A 24,243-nucleotide genomic window follows, 5' to 3' on the forward strand; every position below is an offset into this window, starting at 1 on the left:
ACAATTCCCATAATGCATTGCTCTGCACTATTCCGCTTGCCTGGTACGTGACGGAAAACATAAACAAGTTAGCTACCTTTTCAGTGTTTAACCCCTTTCGCCTGCTTTCGTTCATGCATAAAAATAAATCAAATTATTAAGTAGGGTTTTCTTTGCAAACCGTGGCCAAAAATAGGTGGAAATTATTACATACATTTTAATGCCATTATTTTATTCAGGCGGACATTTAACCCTCTCAAGTTAAGGTCCTACGACGGTCAAGGTAGATCCTCTCTCTCTCTCTACTTTTCAGAAAGGAATGAAGTTCTACCAGGTTAGTGATGAACCCTGGCTGAAATATTCATCTTTTAACACCTAATTTTTACAAAACTGTGTGAATTAAATGCACACTTTTTTACAACTAAGTTTATAAATACTTTTCATGTAATAGTTCCCCCAAAAAATGAACATTTTCTCATGTCATTCTGTAGAACATAAAGGGGATTTTGGTGGATTGTTGATGCTTAACTTTTCCCTAAAACAAATCTGAATGCATTGTTAAGGTCCAACAATGACAAAAACACCATACCCCGTGTAAAAACCACACAATAAAATCCTGAGAATTACAGTCATTTGTTTACCCCGCAGGTGCCTGTTCCGCCCACAGATAACCGAAGGTGTTTTCTGGCCATAGGAAATTCTGGCCATTCATTACAGATCGAATTTCAACACATTGGATGAAAAGTGCAGTGAACTTTGGTTGTTGCAATTTACTAATCTCTCTCTCCCTCTCTAGCCAGGTATCCATTACAGATCTGCGCAAAACTTAAGCGATATTTTCTAAATGTTGATTAAAAAAATATTGTGGAATGATGCCGTTTCCATTAAACGATGTTATGCCAAAGCCACTAGATGGAAAGCCTACAACCTTTAGCCGTATATTTCTAGGTTTGGAACAATCTGAGGATGAGTAAAAGATGACAGAATTTTAATTTTGGGGTGAACTATCCCTTTAATGATAAAAATATATTTACGACCGTGGTCTTTAATACTATCCACAAGTGATAGTGGCATTCAATGAGTGCACTTTCAGTGGCGGGTTTAGGGATGGGTGACACGTGCTGCTCTTCAGGTAAAGACGTGCACAGACGCCGTGATGTCACTTGCTGTTCTTCTTCAGAATGAACTCCATAATGGAGGTGACTAGCCCTATATGCCTACTCACTTCCAGAAGCGGAGCCCTTGACCTGTGAACTCTGGAGGGAGTAGCGCATTTTCCCCCCCATAAAGAGCCCGTCTGAAATACACTTGGCGAAGGAAGTGAAGACGGACTGACTCTTCAAGTAAGACAAGTTTATTATTTTAAACATGGTTTTACTTTCAAGGTACATCAACATATTCGGTGGGATAGATGGGTTCTCACGAAAGGTGAACACGTTTATTTCCAATCCAGTGGGATGCATGTAGATAGATATAATCCTTTTTTTGCATAGATCATGTACTTGGAACCAGCAACAAACCAACGTTCAAACACTGCCCTATCATTCTTTCTGCAGTCTGTGCAAAAGCATGGCTGGCCTTCAAGGTAAGAGAAAATAGTTTTCTGCTCCTCACTTCCATGTTTAGTTAAACGTGTATTTCTATTTTCTTAACATAATGGGGTGGTTTCCCCGACAGGGTTTAAGCGTAGTCTCAGATTAATTTTATTGTTAGAGGTGTCTTGTTTGAAAACTACTTGCACTGACATATCTTAAAATATGTCAGTGTGATTGATTTGTCTCAAGATGTACACCAGTCATGTTTTTTGTAAAGTATGTTTTTGAAAACAACTTAAATATTCTAATTTAACTAAGGTCTAGTCCTGGTTTAAAATAATCTGTGTCCGGGAAACCACTCGAAGGCAGTCATGCAGATTGAATTTCTCTCTCCATCCCTCCATTTTAGGGTCCGGGCTGATGGAAGATGTGGAAAATGTGGCAATTGCAGAAACCATGTTTCGTGTGAAAGGGACTGGAAGAGGAAGCTTTATTTCTGGGAAAAGCGTACATTACCAAAGGTAATATGAAATGCACATTTATAGTAAATTTTAATGAGTTAGGATGTCACACTATCTGTTTAATTTATTGTTAACTGGAACATTTTGTATTCTCTAGAATCGAACGCCTGTGACGAGATGTCTGGGTCAGTGTAACTCGGCTGTATTACGAAATACTTCACAGCCTTGAGGAAGATGGCTTGTTGGACTTGTCAGATTCCCTTCATGTGTTCTGTGCACATTATGTGTTCCTCCCACGTCTGGAGCGTGACCTCCACACTTTTTCTGAAGGCTGGGACAATCATCCATTACAGTTTGAAAGTGGGCTCACCCCTAACCAGCTGTGGATAATGGGACACATGCACAACTCATCTGGTGACAATGAAGAGAATTCGCAGGTTTGTTTTTTTCTCTCTGCATCATGCAAAAGCACAATTTGACAGTATGACTCAAGCATAAAGTAATTTTTTACTTCATTTAAGAATTTGCAACTGTTTGGAACAGACTGGGAGACATTCGATTGTGTGACAGATGATGATGTTGGAGTTCAAGTTCCAGAAATTGAGTGCCCACTCACTCCTGCTCTGATGGAAACAGTAAAATCCATGTTTAATCCTCTTGCAACATCTGACTGTTATGGCAGAGATATTTATACATCTTTGGTTCAATATTTTGAAAGTCTTTAAAATACACAAACAGCTGTGTGAGACCATTTTAGATGTTTATTTAACAAATTGTGTACATGTTAACAACTGTGACTGTAATGAATGGAAGTCATTTGTAATAGAACATTCTAAAAATGAATTGAATTTGAATTGTTTTATTAACATGAAGATACTACTGTCAAATGCTGCTTTTGTGCCAATAAACATTTTACAAATTGAATTTGTAAATGATGTCACAACACTCAATATTTTGTATCGATTCATTAACACGAAAGATCTCTTGTCACATTCTGTCCAAGAAACAATTTTACTTTTGGGCTACAAAAACAGTGACTCAAAGAGAAGCTGAACATTGATTTCAACATCAAAGACATTTTAAACATTATCAAATGACTCGCCATATTTTATAGCCATTCCCATAACGCTTTTAAACTCATTCAGTGTTTTCAGGTGAGCTGTGGGAAATGTAATTGTGCGAGTACATGCGCTTACAGTTGGAAAACACATAGACCTTCTTTCTTGTTGTGCTGACTGTCCACTGAAACTTGACTGGTCCCCTCTTTCTGTTGTCCAACACCAAGCCCTGTCTGAGTGGCCTCACGTTCCCTGGCGAACTTACGGTGTCCGTCAACATCGACACTAGATTCTGTGCTGTGCTTAAGATGTCGCCTAATGGTGCCTGATGAACAATTAAATTTGATTTTAACACTTAAATGAAGTGAACACTTGTATTATATGAATTACAGTGCATGTACACAAAGCTGTTAGTAGGACAACACTTAAAATTGGTAATTAGTTTATGCATTTCATCTCGCTATACGCTGCAGTGAAGACCTCCTAAACCAGTGTTAATCACTTAGCTCGCGAGATCCACTTTCCTACCCGAATAAAACGTGATTAAGCTTGTTTGTGTGTTTTATTAGGGTCGGGGGCTAAACTTGGCACGAAAGGGTTATCTCTCGCGCCAATAGTGAGTAACACTGCCGTTGTATTCTTTAAACAGCTACACGTAACCGAATCTGTCTCTATAATATCACTCCTCTCTGTCACTAGTAATAAGTAACTGTTAATTATGTCCGAATTAAAAGAAAAACTTACCTGAGACGATGAGTGAGCGCTTGGCTGTTCAGCTGTCATTTTGGCGCTAGTTATTTAAGCGGGGGCGCATGCGCACTACGTGGAATCGATCAATCATCCCTCGGGTAGTCATGCCTGGATGACGTATTTTTGACTCTTCGCACACACCGCTTCGTGTTCGTAATTCACACTGACGGAGTTGTGGTTGTGTCTGTAAAATGTCATAGTCGTAGAATTTGAAGTTGAACTCTAGCAAACTAACCAAAATGGCGTACTTGTAAATTGTATACAATTGTAAATTGCATACAATTTTTTAAATTACGCACGAGTAAAATAATATTACACGCAAATTCTTTCAGTTACGTACGTTTATTTTTGACAGTGATTTTTTAGCAGCTTTACATTCTTTTCTATAAACTGACATTAGGAATACTTTCTAATCAGTGCCTATTGTGTGAACTGTGAACCCATGATGAGGAGAACTGAGTTACAGCACGACGATGCTGCCATCTAGTGGACGGAAACAGGAATACATTTCAACTGCAGCGTACATGTTTAAACCGGTTTTGTTTTCTTATGATGGATACTTAAACAAAGGTATTAAAAGAGAACAAACTCTAAAACAACATATATTTCACAGAAAATCAAGGACAAGCAATCCGTTACTAAATAGAAATGTTGGTCATGACATTAATAAAGCTTATAAATGTAAATAAAGCTTTCAAACACTGTTAAATGTGTACTAATGTGAACTAATTTCCTGAGCTTTGGAATGCTTGTGAAGGTATGCCAGTCTTTCTGGCATGAAAAGGTTATTTTTTTACAATTAGTAGTAACATTACAAAAACTGGATACACAAGCACCTGTATAATAATAATGGTCTCATTACAAACCTACAGCCAATTATCTTCAAGAAATGTTGTCAATATGCATCTTATTAAAACTTTTGCTAGTGCCATGTGTTATGTTTTCTATATATTTCTTAATTTCTCTGTGTGCATTGTGTCACTTCTATACATATACATATATATAACATCCGTCTGTAAAAAACAAGGTTCTTGGTAACACTTTAGAATAATGGTCCGTTGTTAACAAGTAAATATGCAGAAAATAATAGGCAGTACTACATGGAATATATAGGCTATATATGTAGAATATATCCATTCATGTTTTGGTATTTGGCTTTTGGTATTTGTATTTATTCATAAATTAGTTTCCACAAACAACCTATTTTTTCACTTTATGTACGTTAATGTTGAGATTAGTAATTAATTGTTTTTTCTTTATTAATTGGTCATAGTTCGCAAGTAGCTGTCAATGATGGCATTTTTCTTTAGTAATTATCAAATACCAAATAAGGAACTACCTTTGTCCTAAATTAGCTATTACTTACTGCTTAGTTAATCTTGCTTCTATATTAGTTAATAGTATTAAGGTAAGTGTTAATGTAGTACTGCCTATTACTTTCTGCATAGTTACTTGTTAACAACGGACCATTATTCTAAAGTGTTACCAGGTTCTTTTAAAGGGATATTTCACCCAAAAATGAAAATTGTGTCATCATTTACTCACCTTTGAGTTGTTCCAAATCTGTGTAAATTCCTTTGTTCTGATGAACACAGAGAAAGATATTTAGAAGAATGCTGATAACCAGAGATATTTTGTCCCCCATTGACTCCCATAGTAAGAAAAAATAGTCAAAAGAACCCCAGAACTGTTTGCTGTCCTACAATCTTCATAATGTCTACTTTTGTGTTAGTAGTTTTTCCTACTATGGGAGTCAATGGGGGGCAAACTCTCTGACTATAAGCTTCCTTCAAAAGTTCATAAGAACGAAGAAATTTATACAGATTTGGAACAACTCGAAGGTGAGTAAATGATGACAGAATTTTCATTTTTGGGTTAAGTATCACTTTGAGACATCAGTTGATGTGGGTTGTGGTGGATTTAGCAGACTAACACCATCAGTCACTCTACTGCATGTCATTGGTTTACTATATGACATCATTTATATTAACATATGAACATGTAAATAAATAAATGTAACTAAAATAATGATGTATGAAATACCACCTCTGAATTATAAACAAACACATGACCATCTGATTTAATGTAAATTACATTCATCCAAGGTTTGTAAAGAAGATATCATTCACAATTAGCAATCCTCAGCAGTACTGGCATAAAGAGAAAGTCTGAAAGTGTATCAACAAATATACAAAGTAGAAAAAGAATTCTGGGGGAAATGGACCAGAACAAACACACTGGCAGAAACTCAAACTGCTAAAACAACACTCACTAATATTGCAGAATAAGGCAGATACATGCAGTAATGAGAAACAGTTTTGTCTCTTCTCTTTATTTACAAAAATAAAGTTAAACATGTTAAAGCACACATGTTCTTCTAAATATCATACAACAAAAATGTAATATAATACAAAAACAAATCAAATCAAAACAAAGCTTCAAGTTATAAAGTTTAAACTTTATACAAAACTAAATATTCTTCTAACATTTTAGAAACTGTAAATAAAAGTAAGCAAATTAAAAGTTAGAGAAACAATATTATTTTTATCAAGTTTTTCAATAGACAAAAAGAGACACGAAAATAAAAAAGTGACAAACGTTCACTTGAAATGTATATATAAAAAAATTCTACATTCAATTGCTTTATTGACCTCATTTTATCTCTTGTGTCATTTACTATTTACATTTATGCATTTAGCAGACACTTGTATCCAAAGCAACTTGCAGTGCATTCAAGCTATGCATTTTATTAGTACCTGTGTTTCCTGACAATCAAACCCATGACCTTTTATTCTACTAACCCAATGCCTTACCACAGAGTCATAAAGGTCATAATGTAGGAACACCTGTAGCTCATCCACCAGATGACTATAATTGATGTGTCTATCTTGAATTGGGAGTTCTCTTACACCTTTTATTTGCCTATGTAAAATTGGGCATGTAATTCCTTGACTAATATCAAACCACCGTACTGTATTGTAAGCTAATTTCACTTTGACTTACCGTTATTTTTTGAAAATATTCAATACAAAGCCAATTTTCTTATAACGGCTCTTTTTAATTCTCATTCAGATGTGCAGATTCATCATCTGCATAAGACAGTAAAATCATTGCTGTGCATTAATAGTTTTCTCTACCCTTATGGTTTAATTTTGTGCAGTATACTTTGCCCCTTTTCACAGTCAATTATCCTAAATGAAATGTCCTTGGGCCATAGTACCATATTCCTTTTTATAAATGGGCTTTAGACTAAACTTTACAGTTTCTCACACTGGAAACCATTTACATTTGTTTGAGAAGCTGTAAATAACAGTAAACAAACACACTTGACACAAAGATGTACAATTTGTCCTGATTCACTTCAAGGAGGCCACTCCTGGGAAATGTATCTTACTAGATGTGGAACAGCCTGTTCATTATTGACATGCCTTTGAAACCCCAGTATCAGGTGCAGACAGTGTCTCCATTTCATGGGCTTGTGTGTTCTATGTTGAGAAAAGATATTACAATTTATCTTTTACAAAAACATATGTTAAGATGTCAAACTTTGTAATGTAGGCCATCACAATTTAAAACAATCAGTACATTACCTCGAGATCTCGTCCATGTCTTTGAGGCAAGTCATTTTGATTATGATGTGCACTGGAAAACAGAATGAAAGAAAATGAATGAATAAAAATAAATTATTTTATTTAAAAAGTTAGCGTATAAAACTATGAACTTACTCAGTCTTATCAACTTTCCCTATAGTGACAGAAAGCATTAGAGAGAGAAATTTAGAATTGTCAAATTAACATCATAAAGTAAAACACATGTCATCATTACCTAGCCGCACTTAACTGTTTTTTAACAATGATTTTGGCAGAATAGGGACCCTTAGTGAGAGTGCAAAGCTCTGTACATGAGTACTCGGATACTAGCAGTGAGTGACAACTACAGTAACACAATTTATAATCAGTGATAGTGGGACAGGTGAGAGAAGCAAAGGTGCATGCTGGAGATGTCTGAAAAGGGGTGATACGAGAGTGTGGAAAGGCTTTCACTTGACTGATCCCTGAAACCCACCCCTACATCTAGTTTGAAAAGTTTGTTAATCACAAACATTAATTTACCACAAAAAAAGCCACTTGCCATTGTTATGAATAAGTCTCCTTCGGATATTCTTGATCACCAGCCATGAGCATCGTCCCCCAAATACTGACTAACCCTCTAACCATTGCCTATTTTCTCACCTGTGAATGTTACCCACCTGCCCTGACCATTGCCTGTTGTTTCATCTCCATCTATATGGATCCTCACAGTCCTCATTACAGCCATTAAAATATCAATTACTACAATAATTCTTAAAGTTTTAACTGCTCAAGTCGTGCTATCTATATCATCTATAAAAAAGATTTAAGATTTCAATGATACTTACAGAAAGCATGCATTTGTAAAACCAGCAGGAATAAGGCAAAAATACACTCAGAAGGAAAGACGATGACTCTCAGATCTTTCATCACACGTTCACCATTTCCTACCAGTTAAAATCAAGGAATTACATAAATAAAAAGAACAGAAACATCTATAAATATGAAGTATTTCAGTATGTCGTGTATGTCGTGTATATTGCATGTGTTGTGGACCCCCACAAAACTGTATGATGTTGAAAAGCTGTATTCACTTACGTGCTTTCAAAACAAGTTCTGTCATAAGCGCAGCAGAATTCAGCAAAACAAGACCAACTGCTCCAAACATGTACATTATGACACTGCAGAGATGCCCTAAAACAGACACAAAGCACAGGCTACGTCAAACAATCACAAAATTAACCTGGTCTCATTGAAACCAATGTGACTCTACCTTTGCCCTGTTCCTCACACAATGCTATGCCACAAAGTCCCTTTATATATATGTTTTATCCTGTTAAAAATAAAGGTTCTTAAAAGGTTCTTCGTCAGGCTGTATGCCTAAAGAACCTTTAACATTTTGAGAAACACAACCTTTAACTTGTGAAAAAGGTTCTAAAGAGGTGAGAAAGAAATTGACTGGTTCTTTGGAGAACCAAAAAATGCTTTTTTCTATGGCACTACTGTAAAGAACCCTTTTAGAACATTCATGTTTAAGTATTTAGCCATTCTTCCTTCAAGAAAACATTACAAGTCTTGGAAGGAAAGATGTTGATTTTTTAGCTGTGTAGATCTGTTGTGGGATCTTGTTTAATGTGCAGCTGCATGTCTTACATGTCATCTCTGTAGTACCAAGGCTTGCTCTGCGTTGTTCTGCATTGTCCCGTTGTCTCTGCACTCCTGAAAATTTTGCTGTGTGAGCAAAATTTGTAGTTAAAAGACTGAGCACACAACACAGATTAAAAGATCAACTCACACATGGAAGGTTTTTCTAATATATTCTGTATTATTGCATAAATGTTGGGTTATTTTTTGACAGTTTTGGGTCAAAAAGGGAAGAACCCAATCACTGGGTTGTAAATAATGCTGGGTTGTTTTAAACCATTGTTGGGTCAAATATAAAAAACTGGTTTAATTTAACCCAGCAGCTTGGTTCGTCCCTTTTTGACCCAACGCTGGATTAAAAACAACCCAGACATTTTTAGATTGTGATAACGAAGTTAGCCCCTAGGATTTAATTCATTCACAGTAACACAAACTTTGTGTTTTACAGCTTAATTGATCTACAGCTTTTATGTAAAGTCGTACATAAAAGTTGCAGCTTGTAAAGATACTGTATACTACTGTACATTTACTGTAAAATATGTTTTGTGATTTTTACTGGTTTTGTAAATGGCACATTTAGCTCTTCTCAGAGATCTTGGATGTCGATGTTCTCAGGAGAGACAAAAAAAAGAGTAACACACTTATCACTTAAAATTTATATCTAACATCACTTATATACCTCATATATAAGGTCAATAATAGACAAGGTAGTTACGGTTAGGGTTGGGAATACACAGCATTGTAATTGAGATACTCTATGGGCAATGTGGAATGGATAATACCATGAACACTGCATTCGAAGAGCACAATCATCTTCAGGGCTTGGATGAATAAAATGACAGAGATCCATCCCACATAATCTGTTATTTAAACAAACAACAGAAAAACAGAGAAGCTCAAAACACAGTTTTTCTTTTTATACAAGTGAATGTCAGATGATTAGTCAGGTTATTCTGTGGGATAACTAAAGTTATCAGTTATTAGTATCAGTTGCAGTAAAGCCTGTTAATATTATTAACTCTTCACTCACTCTAACCCTAACCGAAGCAACCTCGAAAAATGTGAAAAACTTGATTTTTAGCGCAATTTAATTGAAATTGAAACAAATGTTATGGTACAGTTCATGTACGTTTTAAATGTTGTTCCAAAATATGTTGTTTAATTAGGATTTTATCCGGCGATTGTAAAAATATCATTATAAAACGGTAAGTTCTGGTCCTCGATTCTGATTGGTTAAGTCGAGTTAAACCATTATAAAATACCCGATTTATAACTGCTTACTGCATTACATAGCCTAAATATCACTTTATTTACTTTATTTTATGAAACCTTGCTATGCATATGGAATAACTGTTTTATAAAAGCAATAAGCCCCGCAAAGCACTGGGTTACAAGTGCATTTTATAACAGCTAAAGGGGTTAACAACGCCCTATGTTATAAAATGCACTGTAACCCACTGCTTCTTGGGGCTTATTGCTTTAGTTTAGTATTCACCATTCTCGTCTTGCTTGAATTATGTAATAACTGCCCAAACTGCAAGGAGGTGCGTTAAATTGAAATAACTTTGAAGTTTTGAAGTACAAGAAAAAGTATAATACGACATACAAAAAATACATCATTGTCCCATAAAAAAACTTTAATGAACATTAACAACAAGAACATGAAAGTTTTTATTTATTTACTTTGAAAACATTGCTAATGGCTAATATTATTGAAATAAGTATACCTTTTGCCCTTTCCAATATGACTAGATGAAAATAGATTGATAGAGGAATATCCAGAAGCGTCATTGTAAATAATATCCATCTTCTCTGTAAGACTGTGAATAAACATAAAAAGATGACCTGCATTCATATATAAATAGTACACTATAGTACTATATGTGAAACTGGACAACAAAACGTCTTATTGAACTTTTCCAAACTATTCTGAAAGCTGCATAAATAAGCTTTACATTGATATACGGTTTGTTAGGATCGGAGAATATTTGACCAAGATATAACTATTTAAAACTCTGGAATCTGAAGGTGCAAAAAAATCTAAATACTGAGAAAATCGTCTTTAAAGTTGTCCAAATAAAGTCCTTAGCATAGCATATTACTCCAAAAAATAAAGTTTTGATATACAAACCCGATTCCAAAAAAGTTGGGACACTGTACAAATTGTGAATAAAAACAGAATGCAATTTCAATATTTTATTCAGAATACAACATAGATGACATATCAAATGTTTAAACTGAGAGAATGTATCATTTTAAGGGAAAAATAAGTTGATTTTAAATTTCATGGCATCAACACATCTCAAAAAAGTTGGGACAAGGCCATGTTTACCACTGTGTGGCATCCCCTCTTCTTTTTATAACAGTCTGCAAACGTCTGGGGACTGAGGAGACAAGTTGCTCAAGTTTAGGAATAGGAATGTTGTCCCATTCTTGTCTAATACAGGCTTCTAGTTGCTCGACTGTCTTAGGTCTTCTTTGTCGCATCTTCCTCTTTATGATGCGCCAAGTGTTTTCTATGGGTGAAAGATCTGGACTGCAGGCTGGCCATTTCAGTACCCGGATCCTTCTTCTACGCAGCCATGATGTTGTAATTGATGCAGTATGTGGTCTGGCATTGTCATGTTGGAAAATGCAAGGTCTTCCCTGAAAGAGACGACGTCTGGATGGGAGCATATGTTGTTATAGAACTTGGATATACCTTTCAGCATTGATGGTGCCTTTCCAGATGTGTAAGCTGCCCATGCCACACGCACTCATGCAACCCCATACCATCAGAGATGCAGGCTTCTGAACTGAGCGCTGATAACAACTTGGGTTGTCCTTGTCCTCTTTAGTCCGGATGACATGGCGTCCCAGTTTTCCAAAAAGAACTTAAAATTTTGATTCGTCTGACGACAGAACAGTTTTCCACTTTGCCACAGTCCATTTTAAATGAGCCTTGGCCCAGAGAAAACGCCTGCGCTTCTGGATCATGTTTAGATATGGCTTCTTTTTTGACCTATAGAGTTTTAGCCGGCAACGGCGAATGGCACGGTGGATTGTGTTCACCGACAATGTTTTCTGGAAGTATTCCTGAGCCCATGTTGTGATTTCCATTACAGTAGCATTCCTGTATGTGATGCAGTGCCGTCTAAGGGCCCGAAGATCACAGGCATCCAGTATGGTTTTCCGGCCTTGACCCTTACGCACAGAGATTGTTCCAGATTCTCTGAATCTTTGGATGATATTATGCACTGTAGATGATGATAACTTCAAACTCTTTGCAATTTTTCTCTGAGAAACTCCTTTCTGATATTGCTCCACTATTTTTCGCCCCAGCATTGGGGGAATTGGTGATCCTCTGCCCATCTTGACTTCTGAGAGACACTGCCACTCTGAGAGGCTCTTTTTATACCCAATCATGTTGCCAATTGACCTAATAAGTTGCAAATTGGTCCTCCAGCTGTTCCTTATATGTACATTTAACTTTTCCGGCCTCTTATTGCTACCTGTCCCAACTTTTTTGGAATGTGTAGCTCTCATGAAATCCAAAATGAGCCAATATTTGGCATGACATTTCAAAATGTCTCACTTTCAACATTTGATATGTTATCTATATTCTATTGTGAATAAAATATAAGTTTATGAGATTCGTAAATTATTGCATTCCTTTTTTATTCACAATTTGTACAGTGTCCCAACTTTTTTGGAATCGGGTTTGTATTTATGGTAGGAAATTTACAAAATATCTTCATGGAACATGATCTTTACTTAATATCCTAAGGATTTTTGGCATAAAAGAAAATCGATAATTTTGACACACAAATATTCTCGTGCTACGTAAGACTGGTTTTGTGATCCAGGGTCCCATAGTACAAAAATGATACTGTATAAAATATATAATATTATATTTTAACACGCACTTACCTTTGAATATTTTTTGACGTAGAAACCAAAACACACATAACAGTAGAAGCTGAACCCCAGGCACAGAGAGAACGGCTAAAAAAAGATATTAATGGTGCATTATATTCAAATATATTCAAATAAAAAACACAAGCTAAATTATCAAAATTGGTCAAATGAACTTTAGAAGTGACTTATCAGGGAATCAGTCAAAATATTCATATTACCATATAACATAAGTACAAATACTTTTATGGTCAGTAACTATGATTTTTTCAAGTAAGGTGTGTTGCTGGATGAACATTTCTGGTTGGTACTTTGGACTGAAAACCGCCATACGTATGTTACGGTCTTGGTCTGGTCGGGGTTTCATCTGCACGTGGGTTGTGTTGTTATTGTCGAGCACGTGGTGAGCCGCTGGCTGACTGCGTGCTCGGTGTCTGCATATTTCACCCCGCCCTCGTGTCTCCTTAGGCTTTCCCGCACTGGTGATTTTCCACTCCACACCTACACGCCTGCTGTCACGTTACTCATTAAGCACTGGTTCCCGTAATTACTCCACACCTGCCAACCCTTTCCATCTCATTATTCTTCCCCTTATATTCCCTCAGTGTATCTTGTCTGTTGTCTGATCGTTGCTTGTTTAGCCTACGTTTCAGACTGCCCCAGACGTAGTTGCGGCTCGTCTGCAGAAATTTAATTTCCTTAGTCTTGTCATGGTCTTGGATTATCTCTCGTCTTGTCAAGTTAAGTCTCTCTCTCTCTCTTCTGTACCCCGTTCATCTTCTTGTGTCCCGGCAGTTCTCGTTGGCATTCACCAACTCTACCCACGGCAGGCAGCCTTCCACAAACGACGCCCGGATTCCTCTTCTGGTAGTCAGCGACCGCCAGGTTTTCAGCACGGGTCCCGGGCCGAGTGAGGTCCCAAGATACTTCCCTCCGCGTCTCAGTGTCGGAGACCTATCCTCAGCCCGAGTCGCTGCGGTCATCCTCCTGGGAACTCAAGTTCTTACCACCGCGGACAGCACGTCCGCGGTTGGGGTTGTTCTCTGCCTATTGCTGCCTATTAATTAATAAACACCTTCAGATTCTCACCGCATCTGGGTCGCCTTGTTTTCTCTGTCATGACAACGTAACAACCAAGAATATTCAATTCAATTTATTTATATAGCGCTTTTCACAATGTGCATTGTTCCTGCAGCTTTACAGGAGAAAATAAGAAAAACTGAAAAACACAGAAAGGTAAATCACAGCACAGTGCATGGTGTTTATAGAACAAGCAAGATCATTCTAATAAATAATATCTAATAAATAAATGCAGTCTCCCGGTGAGCAAGCCAACACTGCCATGCTGTGGCGAGGAACCCAAACTCCAATTATGAATAAATGGAGAAAAAAAAAACTTGGGAGAAACCAGGCTCAGCCGGGAGGGCCAGATCTCCTCTGACGTGTCATAGCTGCACTCAGTGACCAAAGACCAAAAGCCACCGAGCAAACGTCCACGAAGAACAGGGAGAGCCCACCAGCCGCGACCACGTAATCTCTAGTTGTGGATGGACATATGACGTTCATCTGGGCCTGGCGGAATCTCTCCCTACCTCGGGATGGGCATCCCGAGGCGAGGGCAGAAAGATAATAATTAGCGTAGCTTCTGTTCATTAACTATGTTTTAAGTGAATGCTTGGCTGAAAGATGTGTCTTTAATCTAGATTTAAATTGGGAGTGTGTCTGACCCTCGAATAGTATCGAGAAGGCTATTCCAGAGTTTAGGTGCTACGTATGAGAAAGCTCTACCCCCTTTGGTGGATTTAGTTATTCTAGGTGTTATCAAAAGTCTGGAGTTTTGAGATCTTAGAGAGCGTGATGGGTTGTAGTGTGGTAGAAGCTCTGTTATGTAGGTAGGGGCTAAACCGTTTAAGGCTTTATAAGTGATTAAAAGAACTTTGAAGTCAATACGATACATAATGGGTAACCAGTGAACGCTTGATAACATTGGGGTTATGTGATCGTATTTTCTGGACCTGGTTAGAACTCTGGCAGCTGCATTCTGAACTAACTGTAGTTTGTTTATTGATGCTGCAGGACAAACACTAAGCAGTGCATTACAGTAGTCAAGTCTTGAGGTCACAAATGCATGAATAAGCTTCTCTGCGTCAGCAACACATAAAATATTTCGTAATTTGACAACATTTCTAAGGTGGAAGAAGGCTGTTTTTGTGACATTTGAGATGTGATTTTTAAATGACAGGTTGCTGTCTAATATAACGCCGAGGTCTTTAACTGTATTTGTTGGAGTAACAGTGCAGCCTTCAACTTGCAGGTTGTAATCCGAAATATTCTTTTTATGTGTTTTTGGTGCGATAAGTAATATTTCTGTTTTGTTATAGTTGAAAAGAAGGAAATTACAAGTCATCCAATGCTTTATATCGTCGATGCACTCTGCCAATTTGGATAGATGGAAGGAATCATCTGGTCTTGATGAGATATATAGCTGAGTATCATCTGCATAACAGTGGAAGCTAATTCCATGTTTTCTAATAATGTTTCCAAGGGGCAGCATGTATATGGAGAATAGCAAGGGTCCTAAAACCGATCCCTGAGGTAATCCATAATTTACTTGCGTTAGATTTGATGATTCCCCATTTAAATGGACAAATTGATGTCTGTCTGATAAGTAAGATCTGAACCATTGTAGTGCCTGTCCCTGAATACCGGTATAATTGTGTAAGCGATCTAGAAGTATTTTATGGTCTACAGTATCGAACGCAGCACTAAGGTCGAGCAGGACTAGGAGTGAGATGTTACCTTTATCTGATGCTATAAGCAGGTCGTTTGTAATTTTAACGAGCGCAGTTTCAGTACTATGATGCGGTCTAAAGCCTGACTGGAATTTTTCGTGTATGTCATTATTTTGTAAGAAAGAGCACAACTGAGTGGACACTACTTTTTCTAGTATTTTAGACAGGTAAGGGAGATTTGAAATCGGTCTATAGTTTCCTAGTTCATTGGGGTCTAAGTTTGGTTTCTTGATAAGAGGCTTAATGACGGCCAGTTTAAAGGGTCCTGGGACATGGCCTAGATTAATTGACGAGTTGATAATGTTATAAATGGGCTCAATTGCAACGGGTAATAACTCTTTTAATAATTTAGTTGGTATGGGGTCTAATAAGCAAGTTGTAGGTTTAGATGTTGCAATAAGTTTAATTAAATCTTCCTGTTTTATAGGTGAAAAACACTGTAGCCTTTCTTTTGGGGCGATGGTTGGTACTAATTTATAGGACAGACTTGGAGGTTGAGTTTTTACTATTTTGTCTCGTATGTTTTCGATTTTCTCTGTAAAAAAATTCATGAAATCATTGCTACCAAGGTGCGGCGGAATACCCAGGTCAGGTGAAGTCTGTTTATTTGTTAGTTTAGCAACTGTACTAAATAAAAACCTTGGATTGTTTTTGTTAGTTTCTATGAGGTTACGGAGGTGCTCAGCCTTTGCTGCTTTTAGTGCCTTTTTATAACAGTTTGCACTCTCTTTCCACGCAATTTTAAAGACCTCTAATTGGGTTTGTTTCCATTTGCGCTCCAGTTTACATGTTTCTCTTTCAAGGGCGCGAGTGGTGCTATTGTACCATAGTGCTATGAGAATACTGCTTAACTATTGACGGATGTTAAATAAAACCCTCGTCGTCAGCTAAGAATCTTGGCATTCTATTCGATAGTAATCTGTCATTTGAAAGCCACGTCGCCAACACCTGTAAAATTGAGTTTTTCCATTTTAAGAATATAACTACGTCATATGCTGTCACTGTCAGATGCACAGAAGTTAATCCATGCATTCATGACATCAAGACTAGATTACTGTAATGCAGATGTCTTGTCTCATTGTTCCAAGGTTACCACAGCGAGCAGGATGCAGTTCATGGCCTGACCTGATGGTAGAGCGGAGAATGGGAAGCGGCGACCTGACAAGAGCTGAGATGATAGAGCTGGATAAAGAAGGACGCGGTCACTTGACACGACTTCACTAAAAAATTTCAAATGCTATTAGATTATTAATGATAATCTTAAACTATAATTTACCTTATTAGTAAGTTTATTTATTTTATTTAGCCTTGTTGTGCACTGTGTCGAGCTTGTGCAGAGGCAGCAGCTTTTGCCAGAGGGGAACTGGAATCCCCTGGTTGGGCCTGGGTTCTCCTGAGGTTTTTTTTCTCGATTAGAGTTTTGGGTTCCTCGCCACCGTTTGCATACTGTATTTGCACTATTTGCCTGGCCGGGGGGGCTGCTTTAGAATTAGAATTTTAAAGTTTTGCTTAATATTGCGTATAGGAATTTATAGTCTGTTTAATATTTGACCTGTGTTTCTCTTTCACTCTGCTTTCACTTTGCATGCATGTGTGTGTGTGCTTGTGTGTATGTGTGCGTGCGTGTGGGTGTGTGTGTGTGTGTGTCCGTGTGTCTGCGCGTCCGTGTGTGTGTGTGTGTGTGTGTGTCTATGTCTATGTGTGTTAGTACGTGTGCATATTGTGTGTGTGGAGTGTTTTGTATGTGGGTATGTCTGTCTTCTGTGTTTTCACATTTTTCTTGTTTTTACAGGTATAACTTTAATTGTTTTGCTTATAGTCAATGAAAATTGTAAAAAGCGCTATATAAATAAAGTTGAGTTGAGTACTAGACGTTGTGGAGCAACTTTACTGTCAAATAACATACAGTAGCTTCCCAAACTAACCCTAAATCAGCAGGAAGTTATAGAGTTATATGATGTACAAGTCCCTTATCTAAAACATACAGTAAACCCAATATCAGCCCAAACCTAATCAGGGGTGCGTTTCACGAACAACAACATAACTGACTGGTTAACCACCATAGTACGATGGATCATTGGGGAAATTAACGATGTAGTTACGTCTGTTTCCCGAAACCATAGTAATTCTGTCGGAGATCAATTGTTTGAACCAAGTTGGTTAAGCAATCTAGTTGATGACGCCACACAGATGGTGGAGTAATGACGTCTACTAATAAATACGTTCAGATCGAATTAATGTCAAGTTCTTGCTGTAAATAACATATATTGCATTTAAGGACTACTTTTGTTATTCTATTTTTGTTATCTGTTGTTTTATTTCACGATATTTAATTCGTTTATAAGTGTCCTCCTACGTCATTCCACCCAGGGATTCCCCAGGGTCATAGAGCAGTATTCATGAAAATAAAAAAAGCAGTTCATGCGCATGCGCACTTTTCAAACAACAGCACTTCTATTTTCTTGACGAACTAAAAGATGTCAAATTTAATTTGTATTTATTTAGAATGATGGATATGGAATGCACTGCATGTTGCTTTCTTACTTTGCTCAAAAGCTTGATGCATGTAAGTCTACATTTACATTTAGTCATTTAGCAGACACTTTTATCCAGAGCGACTTACAGGAGCAATAATACAGGTGCTAATACCAAGTTACAAGTTTTAAAAGCCAGAACAATATCTGTTGAGAGAAAGAGAGAGGGTTAGGGTTTTTTCTCTTTCATTTGTCTGTCAAACATTCACAGAAGAGATGGGTTTGAAGTAGTTTTTTGAATGTTGTGAGAGATGTGGTTGACCGGACCGAGTTAGCAAGAATGTTCCACCAGGAAGGAGTTGTGAAGCAGAATGAGCGGGAAAGCCGAGAAGGCAACACAAGACGCCGCTGGTTTGCTGAACACAGGGTTCTTGATGGGGTGTAGGAGTGTAGGAGGGTGTGAAAGTATGCTGGTCATAATGTCATAATAATAATAATAATAATAAGGAACGAAACTTCTAACCACAGCTCTAGACCTGTAGTTCCTATACGCAACATTGCGATGCTGCTTGCGATTGATTGTTGGAACAATGGTTTTGGGAAACGCACCCCTGATTGTTGGACAGGAATGTTGTTCCATGCAAGGATGTTGATCCAGGAACCAATTTAATAATATTTGTTATTATGCACCAATACTCGGTTTAATAAACTGTATGTAAAATGATCACTCACCTAGATTTAAAAGTCCAAATGAGAATAGTATTTGAACCTCTTGAGCAAAAGAAGTGAAGAGAAGTGCCAAGATAATCAGAAATACTTTTTGGGTTAAGGCTGAAAAGGAAAACAATAGTGAGTAATATAAAACAATACAAACAAGGAACATCAGAAGCAACAATATTGTCATTCAGCAAAGACTAGAACCCATAGTCTGTTTTCTCTTTATGCTAAGAGTTACTGTTTATATTTTTCACTACTTTCTAGCATCCATCTAACAGTAAGAGTAAGAAAACAGCTTTTGGGCCTTTATTGGTGCTGGCATACAATGCACTGTCTTTTGTCCAAGCTGATGAATTGTGTGTTCGTTCGTTTTAAAATGATGAAACACAGGGTTTGCATACAAAAGGCCCCCCTTATTCCTATTCTTTCCCTAAAGTTCTTATTCTGATTACTCTGATTGTGGTGATGCTGGGGTAGTGTTTTCTGTTGAGCAGGTAAGATGTGACTAACGTGACTTTAAAACATTTACGTTTTCATTGGTCAGAACAGTGGCAGATATATACATCACAAGCTATATCTGATTCTATATTTAGTATAACTTTTATAAATGTTGTGCATCACATCAGATGTGGACACGGTGTGACTACTGTCTTGTTGATGTACAATGACAGATGCGCTCTGATGCAGTGATCGCAGACAACAGATTCAAACCTGCAGAGCAGCAGTGCAAAAGGCCAATCCACATGAAGAAAATAACTCCATTGCCATCTCTGCTGCTGTTATATTTAAAGAAGCAAATTCTCTGCACCATAGCTTTAAATAAAATAAATGTTATTTCTAGTTGCAATCATTTTTACAACCTAAACTTAGTTTCTAATGAAAAGATGTTATCAATTAATCACATTTTATTGTTTTATATGTAATATACTATATAATGGTTTGTAGAATATTGTTTAATGTTTAATAAGTAAAGACGAATCATTACTTTTAATTTATATCAAACTAAATACATGATTATATATCAGGTGCATGGGGTGTTAAATGATTTTGATGATCAACTGCTCTCATCTGGATAACTTTACTTTAGAAGAATTAACACAAAGTTGGGCATAAACAAGAATTTAAATGTTTTGCTTCGGGTATTTAATTTCAGCTAGATGGTATGTGAAGTCAATGTGACTTGTCACATATTGACGTTCAGAAAGCACCACTCGGCGATGCTTTTTGACGAGCAGGCCTTTGCCGGCGTTTTTTGACGTGCAGGGTAATCCATAGCTTTCCGTGAGGAACCATCAGCGTCAACACACAGACGGGATGGGCGTGCGCATTTTACTGCTATGAAAATGTATATTGGGGCTATATTTTTGCAATGATGACGTGTTGGGGTTTGATTTTCAGTTTAACAGCCAGGATTGTTTACATGACGCTATTCAGGGAGTTTGAGCAAGTAACATAATATAAATCACAAGATACAAGCAGTCACAACGTGGTTTAAAAAATACAATTATTCCAAGTGTACCAAAGCCAAACGATCGATTTGTACAAGGAACAGATGCAAAAGCGATCACCATCAGCCGTACATCTCAGATCCGGTGGACAGACATTTCAAAACTTCCGCAGAAGAAGTGTTACAAATTTTCATTTGTTATGTAGCCTAGAACTGCTGCTGATCATGAAATCAAAACAGGCTCACAATTTTTACTTTTATTAAACAGAAGCAACACTACGATCAAGGACGCTGTATCTACCAGCTATTTATCAACCTCAAATAGATTCATGATTGAGAACCACAAATTAAAGGATTATACTTTATAAAAAGTCTTACCTTTCATGATAAAGAGAGACAGTAGTACCCCAATTCCATAAAACGTTCCTAGGAATACTCGAGGTATAACGCTTGTGTTGTGTGCACTGATTTTCCAGCCATAGGCAAAGAAAACTGGTAAGGAAATGAATTGAAAAAATACAGATAAGGAAAAGATAAATGAAACAACTTCACTGAACTAATGCTGGTTTGAAACTGTGTGTTTGATAACCAAACATGCACCCAAAAATGTAACACTATAAACATGATATTTGAAGAAAGATAAAGCAAAACATGATGCAATAATGAACAAACTCTAACATTTTGTCATCTGATTACATAAATTAAATGGCAGCTTGCCTTGTACTTGCACATAGTGATGTCTTTCCTGACCCCTTTTATTGTCTGTATTGGGTTTTCCTTCAATTATAAACCCCACACCTGCTTCTCATTAGTCTCTTCAACTACTTCCTCTATATTTTGTTTCCCTTGTTCTGAGTCTCATGTCAGACTGTTGAGTGTGATACTCATAAAAGAGCCAAGTACCTCTTCTCTGATCTCTTGGTCACGTCGTTTTATTTGACCTGGTTCTAGTGCCTAGTAAAGAACTGTTCTCCATATACACTATCTCCAGTCTAGAGCTGCTTCCCTGCCTTCTTTCACTCTGCTCCGGTTACATCGTGTTTGAGTCCCGTTTCCACCCTTGCCTGCCTGTCTGCCGAGCAGATCTTCTCCTGCCATTTCTTCTCTCCGGTCTGGTGCCTTACCCTTTGCTTGCTACCTGGGAGTCTTCCTCTGGCTCTGGTCACTGCTGCCTATGGGCTAAGCTGTTGTTTTTGCATTTTTCGAGACTTCTCCCAGTTTATAGACTGTGAAAATACATTTTCAGTTGAATCTGCGTTTGAAACTGTCTGCTTGCTTTGACACCACCTTTGTTACAACAATGAGAGTAGTGTCTATTGTGCAGATTTACCTGAATAAACAATGATTGAAAAAACAGCAAGTTCTCTTGGAACACTGAAAAACCTGATCCATGTTTTATGGTTGCCTGTAAACAAAAAGGGTTGTATACATCATATTAACATTTTGTAAAGCACTGCAAGGATATTATTCATATACGCTGATGAGCCAAACCATTACAGCTGGTCACAGGGGAAGCAAATCTACATGTAGGATAAATGGGCAGAAATAAAGAGCTGTGTGATTTTAATAAAGACCCAACTTTGATGCAGAAGGCAACTGGTTTCAAGTTATTTCTGAAATAGCAAGGATTGTGTGTTGCTCTGAGTAACAAGTGATATGAATTTACCAGCAGTGGTTTGAGAAGGGACAAACCACTGGCTACAGTGTGTACTAAATTGGAACTAAATGCTCATCAATGCAGAGGTGTAAAGTACTTGAGTGTTTTTACTCTCAAAGATCAAGAATCTGACCTTTATCAGTGTTTTTACTTCCCTGCATTATAAAGCATAGCCTATATCATACTTTTTACTTACAACATTTGATAAAAGCATGTTGATTTTTTACTCAAAAAGTACTTTTAAAAAGTACATTAAAATTAAGCACTTTTTTGAGTAAAAAATATAATATATGCTTTAATGTAGTGAAGTAAAAACACTCTAATAACAATTCTTGAAAAATGAACTTAAGTAAAATACTCTAGTACTTTACATCTTTCTATCTCGATCCCAAGCATCTATGGGATGTGCTGGACCACCAAGTTGCTCTATGGTGGCTCTGCTCCCCCTTGCAGCCTACAGAACCAGACACCACAGGACACCTTCAAGGGTCAGCACCGGGCACCTGGGTGCTGTTTTGGCAGCACATGGACCAACATAAGGCGATGAAGGGAATAATAAGGTTTGTTTGGCGGTCATAATGTTTTGGCTTATCCGTGTATACATCATTTTTAGTCCTGTCCACTTGAGCAAATTGTACCCATCTCTGACTTATGTAGATGCTCAGCTAAGACAAAGACTGATTAACTACTACATAAAGGTGAAACCATGCTTAGTTAAAAAGAAACAAAACTCTAGGTAAGATTCATGATTCCTGCAGTTCACTCGAAACACAAATTGTAAAGTAATATTAATATTAATAAATAATAACTTTCTTTAAATTTTTTACTTCTGCATTCTATCTTGCAACCATACGTTCCACTAAATTACTATGACCATATGTGACCCTGGACAACAAAACCAGTCTTATGGGTCAATTTTTCGAAATAGAGATTTTACATAATCTGAAAGCTGAATAAATAAACTTTCTATAGATATATGAGTTGTTAGAATAGGACAATATCTGGCTGAGATACAACCGTTTAAAACTCTGGAATCTGAGAGCGCAAAAAAATCAAAATATTGAGAAAATCACCTTTGAAGTTGTTAATCAGGGGCACTGTGGCAGACCATCCACTCACAACAATAAAGTTCTTATATATTTAAGGTAGGAATTTTACAAAATATCTTCATGGAACATGATCTTTACTTAAAATCCTAATGATTTTTGGCATAAAAGAAAAATCGATAATTTTGACCCACACAATGTATTTTTGTCTTTTACTAAAAATGTTCCCGTGCTACTTAAGACTGGTTTTGTGATCCAGGGTCACATGTACTTTGTTACAAAATATTGTTATGCTTAAAATGCGTTTACCGATTTGCTTGAGAAAGGAAAACTTTGAAACTGAAACATACCTTGAAGATACTTTAAAAAGCGTACCGCCCAGAACAACATAACAGTTCTCAGAATATAAAGAGCACAGCAAGTGACTGTCTCATTCACATATCCTAAAACAGAAATTTTCCTGATGCATTACATAACACATGACAAAACCTGTATGGTTTAAACATGTTTAAGTCCAATAACAGAAAATATGGACACAACACCAACACCTGAATTATTACAACATTAGAACAATCAGAAAAAATCCCACACGCTTAATACTGCAAGTTATTTATTTACAAATATAATTAAAACACTAAACTATACTTACCCTCAATAACACCCCACAAGAGGAAGGCAAAGAAAACACAGACGTTTGGACAAACAACAAGAGAAACCTGAAGCTTCCAGAGTGTCCCACTGGTGTCTGTATGGGGTACAGAACAAAATGTTATTATATGTAACATTCATTAAAGCATCTATATACTGAATAGTTATTTGTTTACAGTTGTTTAATGTCACAAAACAATCTTAAAGGGATACTTCACCCAAAAATGAAAATTGTGTCATAGTAGGAAAAAATATTCATTAAATGATAAAGAATGTAGGAAAGCAAACAGTTCTGGGGCACTTTTGACTTTAGCACTTTTTTCCTACTATGAGAGTCAATGGGGGCCAAATCTGTCTGGTTATAAGCATTCTTCCAAATATCTTTCTCTGTGTTCACCAGAACAAAGACAGATTTGGAACAACTCGAATGTGAGTGAATGATGACAGAATTTTCATTTTAGGATGAAGTAACACTTTAATCTTGATGCAGGTACATGCACACCTGTTAATTTGTTTGGACAGCATTGTGGAAAGGGGGGGGGGGGGGGGGAGTAGTTGGGACGCTCACTTTC

At 37.1% G+C, this 24,243-nt stretch overlaps 1 protein-coding gene and 1 long non-coding RNA gene across 5 annotated transcripts; one reads left to right on the top strand and one right to left on the bottom strand.

Moving 5' to 3' along the window:
* Positions 1-137: 137 nt before the first annotated feature.
* On the top strand, positions 138-2,611 carry LOC130567158 (uncharacterized). 4 transcript variants are annotated; one of them, XR_008964547.1, is made up of 5 exons: positions 138-313; positions 628-1,564; positions 1,924-2,035; positions 2,133-2,412; positions 2,497-2,611. It is a non-coding gene; the product is annotated as an uncharacterized LOC130567158 (long non-coding RNA). The 4 variants fall into 4 exon arrangements; XR_008964548.1 differs by lacking the exon at positions 138-313 and having other exon boundaries at positions 332-1,322; positions 1,473-1,564; XR_008964549.1 differs by lacking the exon at positions 138-313 and having other exon boundaries at positions 332-779; positions 1,211-1,564.
* A 3,614-nt stretch (positions 2,612-6,225) lies between these two features.
* On the bottom strand, positions 6,226-23,780 carry LOC130567480 (uncharacterized). Its single transcript, XM_057355601.1, has 14 exons — positions 23,673-23,780; positions 23,374-23,466; positions 21,651-21,725; positions 20,699-20,812; positions 18,889-18,987; positions 12,906-12,980; positions 10,724-10,816; positions 9,779-9,856; positions 9,006-9,083; positions 8,451-8,546; positions 8,201-8,299; positions 7,509-7,527; positions 7,374-7,425; positions 6,226-7,268 (listed from the first exon to the last, which is right to left on the bottom strand). Exons 2-14 carry the CDS (start codon positions 23,411-23,413, stop codon positions 7,200-7,202), a joined length of 987 nt encoding a protein of 328 aa, XP_057211584.1. The 5' UTR covers positions 23,414-23,466; positions 23,673-23,780; the 3' UTR covers positions 6,226-7,199.
* Between the last annotated feature and the right edge of the window lie 463 nt (positions 23,781-24,243).

Source organism: Triplophysa rosa, linkage group LG16 (genome assembly GCF_024868665.1).
Source record: "Triplophysa rosa linkage group LG16, Trosa_1v2, whole genome shotgun sequence".
NCBI lineage: Eukaryota > Metazoa > Chordata > Actinopteri > Cypriniformes > Nemacheilidae > Triplophysa > Triplophysa rosa.

Coding starts and splice junctions, on each gene's coding strand:
- LOC130567480 (XM_057355601.1), bottom strand. CDS start 23,413: ATGTTGTTCTGGGCGGTACGCTTTTTAAAGTATCTTCAAG. Junction 21,726..23,373: donor CTTTTTAAAGTATCTTCAAG/GTATGTTTCAGT, acceptor TTTTGTTTACAG/GCAACCATAAAACATGGATC. Junction 9,857..10,723: donor CATATTGGAAAGGGCAAAAG/GTATACTTATTT, acceptor TTTAAATAACAG/ATTATGTGGGATGGATCTCT.